General features: G+C 32.9%; 1 protein-coding gene across 2 annotated transcripts; it reads right to left on the reverse strand.

The window, feature by feature from the left end:
- Positions 1 to 1,991: 1,991 nt before the first annotated feature.
- Positions 1,992 to 7,883, reverse strand: LOC132609917 (uncharacterized). Of its 2 annotated transcripts, XR_009570962.1 has the most exons (3): positions 7,728 to 7,883; positions 2,718 to 4,782; positions 1,992 to 2,378 (listed from the first exon to the last, which is right to left on the reverse strand). XR_009570962.1 is itself a non-coding variant. In XM_060324126.1 (2 exons), the coding sequence occupies exon 2, from the start codon at positions 4,497 to 4,499 to the stop codon at positions 2,769 to 2,771; it is 1,731 nt and encodes a 576-aa protein (XP_060180109.1). In that variant the 5' UTR covers positions 4,500 to 4,782; positions 7,728 to 7,883; the 3' UTR covers positions 2,457 to 2,768. The 2 variants fall into 2 exon arrangements, 1 of the variants encoding a protein (XP_060180109.1); XM_060324126.1 differs by lacking the exon at positions 1,992 to 2,378 and having other exon boundaries at positions 2,457 to 4,782.
- Between the last annotated feature and the right edge of the window lie 5,157 nt (positions 7,884 to 13,040).

Genomic DNA, 13,040 nt, shown 5'->3' on the forward strand with positions numbered 1-13,040 from the left:
CGGACTAAACAGATCAAAAACTCTTTTAGCATAGATAGACAACTACAAAGACTTTATCTTTTTGATGTCCCTTAGGGAAGTGTATAGTTTCTATTGGGGAGTTTGTGTATAAATTAACATCTCCCCCTTTCGCTGATATTTTGTGAACTTAAGTGCTAACCTACTACCGTGGATAGGTTCGAGGCTGTTCCACCTTCCGTAGGAAAAGGAGTATGGGGAAACCTTAACTCCTTTCTTTTGTATGAAGTTTCAATAAATATATGCAGGTCCATGCTCAATGAGCACAGATGGACATATTTAAAAAAAAAAAAAGATTAATAAGTTTGATTCATATCTGATGTGGGCGTTAGAGCATTGGGAGGACCTTTTCTTAATACGAGAGGACCACGAAAGACGCAACTCTTATGTACCAGTTATTGTGCATACAATAAACATTTGATAACCAAGTGTACAGAAAATAATTGATAAAAGCATTTATAAAAATAGAATTCATAGATCACCATAATTTGACAAATACTTTAACTAAAAGACGATACAATTTTATTCTAGAACCCGATAAAAAAGATATGCGAACTTCACTTAACTGATAATATTTACTTGATCAATATTCCAATTTAAGTTTCCAACAAATGAATAAAAGAAGCAAAATAACATAAGTTCTAACTTGTGACTGTGCAATGACTTCAACTTCTCCTCAAGTTTCAAAGCAATTATTTATTTGTGAAAAGCAAAATAGCCCTCTAATATTTTTTATTTGTATCCCTTTTAAAAAAAATTATCTTTCCCATTCAAACTATAAAAGTTTGAGATAGACACTTCTTTGACTTGCCAGTTATGAATAGGAAAAAATTGTCTTCCAATAATTTTTATTGGTAACCTTTAATCTAATTTTTCTTTCTTGCGTTTATTTAATTTTTTTGAGATGCAGGCTTCTTTGATTTAATAGTTGCCACTTGCCAGTCAGGAATAGAAAGGTACAATCCAAACTGGGTTATGTCATCAAACAGCTCCACAAGTTGTCCTGTAGTAAAAAAATTATTAAGGAAAAAGACAATTTATTGGTAAAGAATAAAGAGCATAGTACTTAGGGGTCCTTTGCTAGGTAGCCAAAATTATCCCGGAATTATAATTCTGAGACTAATTTATCCCATCTCTTGGGATTATTAATAATCCCAGGATAAGTGGGATAAGAAGAGATATCCCATCTTTTAATTTGGGATGCATTTTATACCTTCTATCAAATATGGTACAAAAAATTAGTGCTGGAATATCCCAGCTTATACCGTGTACCAAACGACCCCTTAAAGTATAATAAAGCATTGACTCATTGAAAACTGAAATTAATTAGTTGTTCTAAACGAGTGTTATGGCACTAAAGCAATAATAAAAAAGGAAAAGAAAAATAACGCCATAAATACAAAGAGAAGAAAAGGAAGACATGAGGTATCAGAATCAGTTAGCGTACATCTCAATTATTAGATTGAGTACCATTATCTCTCATCAGTGCAGATATCGAGAAACTCTGTCCTCTAAAATTTAGGCAAACATTTGAACACTGGCCATTAAACTTGTCCGCTCCATTTGACCACTAACTTTCTTCGTCAAAATAATAATCTTATATTTATTTCTTAGTATAGTAAGAAGAATCCACATGTAACCTTTCTCCTTTTTCAATAAAATTTTCAGACTTATTATCCACCGAATTTCAAATCGTGATTTTAGGAGATTTTTCAGTTGTATAAAAAAAAAATAGTGAAATCGGACGCGACAGAAACCAACAAAATATGATGAAGGTAGAGATTTACAGTGTGTATATTTTATGCTATCATGTTAGATTGGCCTACAACATGAAGTAACTTCTCATAATGAAACTCTTCATAACAAGCCTTATATGATAACTTGAAAAATAAAATAGCAACAACTTGCCATAATTAGTTAAATTGAACGGGTTGTGTAAAAATACTTTACACCGTCAATACATATAAATTAAAAATCCTCTGAAAGTAAAAGAAAATTAAGGTACTGGCAATATATGAAAACAAGAATTACCTATGAAATTCGTACCCAATATTTTGCTAAATAACACATCCGTTGCTACAATAGGATTAGCGACAAGTGTTTGTTGTTTAGTGACAGAAGTTGTCCATCACTATTTCCTGTTTTTTGGAGTGGTAAGTACAACATATTGATGAGAAAGTCTTCTAGTAATTTAACCACTTGCCAGGAACATATATGAATTATCACAGCACTGGTTAGCTAAACCTCTTTGAGGCTATCAGAACCTATTTTGCTCGGACTCTCCCAAGTTGCCGCACTTGTGTCGGATCCTTAAAAAATGCACTACTTATGAAGGATCCGACAGGCATCCGTTGGAATTTCTGAAGAGTCAAAGCGACATATATCAAAACCTTAACATGACAAGTATAGAATAATGGCAATGTTATCAAACTTAAAACTTGGGGATAAAAAGCATGTTATAGAAACATCATTATCCTGAGTTACCCATGCTATTCCAAAATACTTACAAGATCAAAGCTACAAGAAAAAGCTATGTACATTATTACCACTATACATATAACAGTAACAAGTTCGAGTCGAAACCGACTACATAAATGAAAGAGAACAGCTTCTCAATCACCATAATAGTGAACAAGCTAGATAACAAAAATGACACAAACGTTGCAGAAATTCTAAGTATTTCAATCGAGATGAAATACCTCACGTCCAGTTCTTTGGAGTTACAAAACATTTGCCTGGCTGGGATGTAGTCACTGTGCCGTGCTGCTATTTAATGTATGGCCAGAACCACCTGCCAACATTGCCATCAAACCTCCTCCGTGCACTCTTCCTTCGGAAACTGCTGATGAGCTTCCACCTACTGGCATATTCGCTTGGTTGAATCCAAAATATTTCCAACCGATAGATGTCAAAATGTTATTATACATGTCCTCTGCATTGACAATCTCCTTCATCTTCCCAGGATTTTGGGGTGTTGAATCCAAGATCACAGCCCCTAGAGTGCCAACACCATGAACACGTTTGTCTGAGTTACAAGGAATATCATTTTGGCTGAATTCGGAACCAGGTGGACCCCACGAACATCTCTTTCCGCTACCATGGGCCTTGCAGAAATCAGTGCTTCCCTGAGCACTTTTTCCACAGCCTTGGAACTTGCATCTTTTACCACCACCATGGCGCACACAAAAATCTGTCCGGCCCCTAGCACTCTTGGAACACTCTGGTACAGCACATCTCTTACCGCCACCATGCGCCACACAGAAGAGGGTCCCGCCGTGCACGCTCTTGGGGCAAACCCCACCACCTCCTTTGAACGAACATCTTTTCCCCCCACCATGGCCCTTACAGAAAGGCGTACTTCCCTCCGCGCCCTTATTGCACCCTTCGAACGTGCAACGTTTCCCACCACCGTGAGCCTTGCAAAACACGGTGCTTCCTTGAGCCCCTTTAGGGCACTGCGGGTACTGACACCGCCGGCCACCTCCATGTGAAATGCAAAGGCCAGAGAGTCCTTCAGCACTTCTCGTGCAGTTTTCTTCCTGACACCGCCGGCCCCCGCCATGTCTAATGCATAACCCTGACTTCCCTCTGGCAGCACGGGTGCAGCCGCCTTCATGACTGCAACGTCGTCCACCCCCATGTGCAATGCAGAAATCGGTCCGTCCTTCTGCACTCTTAGTACACCCTAGGAACTCACACCGGCGGCCCCCGCCATGGGCTTTGCAGAAGGCGGTTCGACCTTCGGCTCCTTTATGGCAGTCCGGTTTCTGACACCTACGGCCTCCACCATGAGCAATGCAAAAACCGGAAGCACCTCTTGCTCCTTTAACACATCCCTTGAACTGACACCGTTTGATACAGCAGCTCCGTTGCTGCTGCTTTGTCGACCCCGAAGTACAACTGACTGGGCTTTTTGGAGATGGCTCAACTTCTTTTATCGCCTGCTTCGAGCAGTAACTAGACCCTTTGTGCTGTGGCACATGTAAGGGATGAAAATCACTACCAGTCTTCCAATGAGAATCGGTTGATACTTCATCGGTCTGAAAAGCTCCAAGAAAACCATGTGGGACCTTCACGATACTTTGTGGTGAAGTGGAGGTCAGATGCAAAGTAGTAACATCAGATTCAGCAGCACTACTGGAAAGACTAAGTTCCAGATCAATTGCAGGCCCCGCATCAAGTACTTTTGGATCGGAGATAGTCAAACTTTTTGGCCTTGGTGTCTTCTCATTAGCAAGATAAAGACCAAAGTCCACTTCCAGGTCCATCGACGACTCATCACTTTCTTTCGCTGGAGATATTGAGGTGCATACAATGCCTGAACTCCGCTTACTTTCTGAAGGACTTGATGAATGGCCTAAGCTTAGACACAAAGATGAATCAATTTGCTGATCAATAGATCCACGAATCACGTTCCAATTTTGTTTTATTTCCTTTGTGGCAGGGATTGAAGGCATTAAATAGTGGAATCTGGGATCCATGATTATTTTTTTCAATAGCTAGGATGTAAGACTCCTATTGAACCAAATCTCGATTGCAAAAGAACAGTCGGCCTGACTTCCGGAGCTAAAAATTAGTTAGTGGCTAAACTAGGATTATATGTGTTCAAAAAGAGCTTTTCAGAACCTCCGCTTACGAATCCTGAAGTATCCTTTCTATCCATTAGATATCGAACCTGACTCCAAGTGTTGTAATCAGCACCAATGGAGTAAAGCTTTGTGCTGAGTCAATACTTTCAGTGTCGGGTCATGATAAATAATCATCCTGTGACACATTGAATAACGTTAAAAATGCAGATTTAAGGACCGTCACCCACCGCATAGAACACACAAGATCAAGAGAATATGAAAAAGGAATTATTTAGCAGATATAAACCAGAATGACAAGATCATTTATAAGTGGAACAGAGTATGTTGTTCAGGAAAATTACATACAAAAATTTGACTTAGACAATTTATTAGAAGAAATTGTCAAACATCTTCACATAAATTGAGACGCAGGGAGTATCTTCTTTTTCCTTGATAATTAAAACTTAGACAATTTATTAGAAGAAAAATTGTAACATGAGGATAAATATTTGAAGAGAAGACCCAAGTTCATAAAGATGTTTAAAACAGCGAATCGAGGATTAATTGTTTAAACAAACTAGCTCCCAATCAGAGTTCAAGATTCCAAATTTAACCACAATTCTAACATTTACTTTCTAATAAAAACAGATCTGAGAGTACAAAATGTTGAAACAAGCAATCATATCTCTGAAAAATTGTTGCAAAAAATCAAATAGACAGAATAGAACTTGAACTGGAAATTAAGCGACATAAGGATAAAGATTTGAAGGCCCAAGTTAGAGTTTGGCCATACATTTTGGATCAGATTTTGAAAATTTATCTTTCAAATATCTGTTTGGCCATGATATTTGATCAGATTTTGAAACTTTATCTTCAAAATATTTTCAAGTTCCGAAAAACTGGCTTGGACCAGTTTTTGGGAGAAATTTCACTTCCACTCACAAAACTTCAAATTTTTTCCATGTAAAATACATGTCCAAACACGACTTCAAGTTCCAAAAAACACAACTTCAAAAACTCAAATTCAAGTTTCAAGTTTCAACTTCAAAATTTACGGCCAAACGGGAAAGTTAACAGCAACTTGATGAAAAATTGCTAGATATACTAGCTAGTAACCATATGCTCAAAGTTCAAGGTTACAGATTTCAGCTAAAAATCCCAGCTTTTTTCTTTCTTCAAATAGAAAAAAAAAAACTTGCGAGTACATAGCTCACTTAGGATGATGATTTGAAGACCCAACTTCTAAAAATGTCCAAATCCAACTAAAAACAATCAATGAAGAAAAATTGCTAAGACATTCTAGCTAGTAACCATATTCTCATTTCAGCTAAAAATCCCACCTTTTTCTTTCTTGAAAAAAAAAAAAAAAAAGAACTTGCAAGTACATATAGCTCAATCAGGATGATGAATCGAAAACCCAAGTAAAAGTAAGCAAATTGATGAAAAGTTGCTAAAAATACTAGTAGCTAATAACCATATTCTCAAAGTTCAAGATTATAGATTTCAGCTAAAAATCTCACCTATTTCTTTCTTGAAAAAACTTACAAACATGACTCAATTAGCTGACACCAAATAGTTACTGGTTAAAGAAAAATCTCACCTTTTTCTTTCTTAACAAACAAAAATAAATAAATTACAAACATGGCTCAATTAGCTGACACCAAATAGTTACTGGTTGTAGAAAAATCTCAACTTTTTATTTCTTTAAAAAAATTACAAACATGGTTCAACTAGGTGACACCAAATAGTTACTGGTTGAAGAAAAATCTCAGCTTTTTCTTTCTTTAAAAAAAAAAACATACAAACATGGCTCAATTAGCTGACACCAAATAGTTACTGATTAAAGAAAAATCTCACCTTTTTATTTCTTTAAAAAAATTACAAACATGGCTCAATTAGGTGACACCAAATAGTTACTGGTTGAAGAAAAATCTCATCTTTTGATTTCTTTAAAAAAAAATTACAAACATAGCTCAATTAGCTGACCCCAACAAGTTTCAAATTGAAGGTAGGTAGATTAATTGGCATGGCTCAAATAAAGAAATTATTCAATAATCAAATCAATCAAAAGAATACAACAGCAACAAAAAAAAAAAAAAAAACTGGGACAACATTTTTCCAAAAATTAAACAGAGATAACAAAAACTTGAAAGTGAGATTATAGATAGTACTAAAAAAAAAAAACCTTTACAAGAGGGGAATGAATTTTTTTTTTTTGATAAATTTTCCAGATGGGAATTCTATTAAAAATCTCACCTTTTTCTTTCTTAAAAAAAATAAAAAAATAAAAAACCTTACAAACATGGCTCAATTAGCTGACCCCAACTAGTTTCAAATTGAAGAGGAATCTTTTTCTTATATAACTGATTTTTTTTTTTAATTTTTTTGATAAATTTTCCAGATGGGAATTCTGCTAAAAATCTCACCTTTTTCTTTCTTGAAAAAAAAAAAAACCTACAAACATGGCTCAATTAGCTGACCCCAACTAGTTTCAAATTGAAGGGGAATCTTTTTCTTATATAACTGATTTTTTTTTTTAATTTTTTTGATAAATTTTCCAGATGGGAATTCTGCTAAAAATCTCACCTTTTTCTTTCTTGAAAAAAAAAAAAAAACTACAAACATGGCTCAATTAGCTGACCCCAACTAGTTTCAAATTGAAGGGGAATCTTTTTCTTATGTAACTGATTTTTTTTTTGATTTTTTTGATAAATTTTCCAGATGGGAATTCTGCTAAAAATCTCACCTTTTTCTTTCTTGAAAAAAAAAAAAAACCTACAAACATGGCTCAATTAGCTGACCCCAACTAGTTTCAAATTGAAGGGGAATCTTTTTCTTATATAACTGATTTTTTTTTATTTTTTTGATAAATTTTCCAGATGGGAATTCTGCTAAAAATCCCACCTTTCTCTCACTTTAAAAAAAAAAAAACACATACAAATATGGCTCAGTAGCTGACCCCTACTAGTTTCAAATTCAGGTAGGTAGATTAATTGGCGTGGCTCAAATGAACAAGTTATTCAATAAGCAGTCTTAGGACCAATCAAGATGCATACAAGAGAAACAGGAAATCAAAATTCAAAATCTAGGACAAAAATTAAACAGAAACTTGAAAATGAAATGATAGATTCAAGAAAGTACCTTTCCAACAGGGTCTTGTTCTTTTTTTTTTTTTTTTGATAAGTAATTTTTTCTATGTGGGGTTTGTGTTAAAACTCCAGAAAGTATATATATAGTGAGATTGAAAGAAAAAGGAATTAAGGCTTTGGTGATTTAAGGGAGAGACAAAGAAAATGAGCACATTATGAGGACACGGGGTATATATACATTTAACTATGCATGTAAGTACTGTTTCTGTCTTGTACGTGTAAAGTACCTTGTCATTAGGATCCAAGTGATGACCTATTGATTACTAACACGGAATTTGAGAAAGAAAGAAAAAGTCAATATATCGATAACTCCTTAAACTTGTCAGTATATTTTATTAACATAATACATAGGTCGATACGTTTACTTGCCATTAACTGGTAACTAAACATTTCAGCTTTGAGAATGCACATCTAAACACCTCAACTTGTCCTCAATGTGTCTCATGGACACCAGACGCTGACGTGACACATAAACTTTGGAGGTGTCTAGATGATCATCTACTAAGTGTGTGTGTATATACATACATACATACATACATACATATATATATATATATATATATATACTTGTCCTCGATGTCTAGTGGACACCCGACGCTGACGTGACACATAAACTTTGGAGGTGTCTAGATGATCATCTACTAAGTGTGTGTGTGTGTGTATATACATACACACACACACACACACATATATATATATACATACATACATATGTATGTATATATATGTATGTATGTATGTAAACTTTGGAGGTGTCTAGATGATCATCTACTAAGTGTGTGTGTATACATACATACATACATACATACACACACATATATATATACTTGTCCTCGATGTCTCGTGGACACCCGACGCTGACGTGACACATAAACTTTGGAGGTGTCTAGATGATCATCTACTAAGTGTGTGTGTGTGTATATATACATACATACACATACACACACACATATATACATACATACATACATACATATATATACATACATACATACATACATATATATACATACATACATATGTATGTATATATATATGTGTGTGTGTGTATGTATGTATGTATATATATATGACACAATGGAGACGAGTTGAGGTGTCTACATGATCATTACGTAAGTTGGAGTGTTCAACTAGCAGTACTGTAGGCCAAATATAAGTGTCTATCTATGTATTCTGCCTATTTTATTTAGATATTCGAATTACGTGTTGTTTTAATTGATCAATGTACACATGATGAAGTGTTTTTGTTAGACACTTCCGACTCAAATTTTGAAAAACTTTATGAGAGTGTTCTCAAATGTCCATTACATAGATAAGTTAACTACTTAAAATATGACATGTCCTTTAATTGTGCATATTAACCTCAATAAATCATAAAACCGCATGTCTGTTTCAATTGAAGTTGATGTGTATAACTAAAGGGGTTGACATATATTTGCAATGCAAATTCCTACATCTATTAGTAATCCCGCATCATGAAATTCCATTAATTTTGTTTAGCGGGAAAGATTCTTTTTTGTTACGAGTTTTATATCTACCTCCGAAGATCATCTAGGTCGATCTATAACAACAACATATCCAGTGAAATTCAATAAGTGAGATCTGAAAATGATAGAGTGTATGCAAACCTTATCTTACCTTAACATCTACATGAATTTATTTTTTTGTTTATACATCAGAATACATAGAGCATTTAGTATGCCATTATCATAAAAAATATTTGATTAAGTTATCGTTAACTAGTCTTTAAAAGGGTATTTTGTATGATTATATGCCAAGAGGCAAGCGTGATGTAATAAAAAATAGTGTCTTCTTTTATTTTTTATTTTTTACTTGGGTCGATTTTAAGTGGACATCTATCTAAAGTGCAATAGAAGTCATCAGCCTAGGTTATGAGCCTTCTTGGTCGTCCATTAATATTGTATACGTAAGTGTTTCTTGTTTTCTAAAATAATAAATATTTTAAATCATTTTTTTGTGTGGCTAAAGTAGAGATAAAACGGACGGGAGAGAATAGTATAGGAGTCTGGAGCCAAAATGACTTATTTTTGCGGTCATTAGCCCAAAATAATATGTTTTTTTTAGACCAAAATGGGTATTTCGTTGGATAATCAACGAAATACCCACACTCACACTGTTCCGGTGCCGAATAAATTCTTGCATTTCGTTACACATGTAGCGAAATGCAACAATTTTTTTTTTTTGCATTTCGTTGTGCAATTCACGAAATGCAACATTTTTTTTTTTTTTTTTTTTTGCAATTCGTGAAAGAAACTGTTTTTTTTTTTTTTGCATTTCGTGAATCAATGAACGAAATAGTTTTTTCGAAATAGTTTTTTTTATTTTATTTCGTTCATCTAAAAACGAAATTGAATATATATATATATTTTAGAAAACCTCTTTTTTCCCTTCCAATTTTAATTTTCCTCCAAATTGGCGGGAAATTTTTAGTTTTCTTTACTTATAATATGATGATGCGCAATAGACTTCAACATAAAAATTTCGGAGTAATGTAGCTGTGAATGTCAATTTCACTTATGTGGTTTCAATTTTTGAAAATAAAGCTGACTAATTTTCTCAACATATAGGATAAAACTAATTTTTTTTTATCCTATTTCATTTTTTAATACACGAAATGCAAAAATAAATAAATTATAATTTCCTATTTCATTGGTATATCAACGAAATACAAATATATATATATATATTTTTTTTTTCCAATTTTGTTTTTAGATGAACGAAATAAAATAAAATAAACTATTTCGAAAAAACTATTTCGTTCATTGATTCACGAAATGCAAAAAAAAAAAAAAACAATTTCTTTCATTAATTTCATGAAATGCAAAAAAAAAAAAAAAAATTCATTAGTTTCAGGAATTGCAAAAAAAAAAAAAACAGTTTCTTTCACGAATTGCAAAAAAAAATATAAAAAAAAATTGTTGCATTTCGTGAATTGCACAACGAAATGCAAAAAAAAAAAAATTGTTGCATTTCGCTACATGTGTAGCGAAATACAAGAATTCATTCGGCACAGAACAGTGTGAGTGTGGATATTTCGTTGGTTATCCAACGAAATACCCATTTTGGTCTAAAAAAAAAACATACTATTTTGGACTAATGACTGCAAAAATAAGCCATTTTGGCTCCGGACTCAATAGTATAGTATAAATATATCTAGATTCATTTGAAATTATATTAATTTATCTTAGTTTGAAGTAAAACTATATAAGTTTTTTTTTTTCACCTATGCATTGAGATCCCGACTAATCCTGATTAGTATTGCCTTATGCATTTAAAAACAAATCTCTCTAGCGGAGTCTTTTCCACAACCATCACAACAGTTGTTGCCGATAATTGTATAATGATTAAATGGTACTAGTAAAAACAATTTAGTGAAGAGTTTCAAACTTTCAATCAAGAAAATGGTTTGGCATTGGCTACTTTCCTTTTGAGTTTTGAAGAGTGCAAAGGTCAAGTGGACTTTTACTATGAAGACAAAAGACACCTGTGTAACACATATTTGACAAATTATATATTCATACATTACAATCACAACGTGTCCACCTCACCAATTAGGTTACTGGGAGCGAAAAGCATTCTTCATCCTTATTTAAAGATCTCGGATCTGAATTTTAAGTATAAAATTATCTTTGTAGTAAGTGTTTTATCTTTAATGTAGAATTTGGACACGAACTTGAACTTATTGCCTGTTTGGTCAAGTTTTCAGAAAGCAAAAGTGCTTTTTTTTTTCTTTTTTAAATAGTGTTCATTTTTATTTTAGAAAATTGAGGAGTTTAGTCAAGCTTTTACGGGAATATAAGTGTTTTTGAGGATTAAGAAACCGTATTTTAGAAACTAAAAATAATACTCTAGTTTTTACGCAAAAATATTTTTAGAATTTTGGCTTAAGACAAATTACTACTCTAATATTGATAAAGGTATTTTTTTTCCGACTTAATTAATCAAACACAAACAGTGTTCTTCTAACATAAAACATTTTTCAAAAGAAACAAACAAAACTTTGTTCAAACAAATTATTAATCGAATCTCAATGTGAATATGAAATTAAAAAAAAACAAAAAAACGTGTCACCTTTATCAATTAATGTTTTCTTCATTGAAAAGTTGGCAGCGGCTCGACACCGTTCGTGGTGCCTCGACTTTATGGATCCCTAACTTATAGCCGCTTCCTTTGGTTTTTATTTTATTTTTTATTTGGCGGTGCTTGATATGAAGCACAATTAAATTTAAATTTATGCTAAAAAAATTATATTGGGTATAAAATACTTTTTAATAAAAGTGATTTATATTCAAAACTTAAACTTGAGATTTTTGGTTGTCGAGCTTTTTTTTAATTTTTTTTTATTAAGTTAATACCTAATAATTTTCCTAGATTAGTCACACTTTGCAACATTAATACTTAAATTATGGTGTGTATCAAACTACGAGATATTTTAATTAAAATTTTCATGCAGCATCAAGTGACATGAAAAATGGCTTCACCCTTTTTTTAAGCGTGGAGGAGCTAAAGATTAGGTCAAAAGAAATATTTATGTGGCCTTTTTATGTTTTTGTTTTAAATTAATTACCTTTATATATTTAAATTAATTATCCTTATATCTTTATTATCCCTTATTCTTTAATGATAATTATATTTCAGGATTGTGAAGAATAAAATATTACAGTGCAACATTTAACTACCAATCGGATTATCATGCTATAGGATTGAATGATTGATGTGAGGTGAAGTGACCAATCACGGTAATATTATCCTCTTCTTTTGTTTTGCTTATAGCCTGTTTGGCCAAACTTTTAAAAATAGCTTATTTTAAAAAGTACTTTTTAAAAAAGTATTTTTAGCTAAAAGTAATTTGTGTTTGACCAATTAATTTAAAAAATACTTTTGAGCAGCAATTAGTGTTTGGCCAAACTTTTAAAAAGTACTTTTATGTGTATTTTTCTCAAAAGTACTTTTCAAAAAAGTGCTTTTGGGCAAAAATTATTTTTTTTAGCTTCTGAAAAACTGCTTCTGCTACTCCCCAAAAGTACTTATTTTCTCCCAAAAGCTTGGCCAAACACCTCACTTTTTTTTTTAAATAAGCACTTACTGAAAAAATAAGTATTTTTGGGGGAAAAATAAACTTGGCCAAACAGGCTATTAGTCTTCTAATATGAAATGTGTGTACATTAATAAAAGCAACTTGTCACAAGTAGGAATATTTAAGTACGTGGCATCTGACTCATTTTTAATCTTATCCAGTATGACTGCTCTTTTTTCCTATTAAAGCATGAGAATACCTGAAATG

The sequence above is a fragment of the Lycium barbarum genome, chromosome 9, assembly GCF_019175385.1.
Source record: "Lycium barbarum isolate Lr01 chromosome 9, ASM1917538v2, whole genome shotgun sequence".
NCBI classification, from domain to species: Eukaryota; Viridiplantae; Streptophyta; class Magnoliopsida; order Solanales; family Solanaceae; genus Lycium; species Lycium barbarum.

What these genes read in the sequence shown, in the direction of transcription:
- LOC132609917 (XM_060324126.1), bottom strand. Translation starts at nt 4,499, where the DNA reads ATGGATCCCAGATTCCACTATTTAATGCCTTCAATCCCTGCCACAAAG.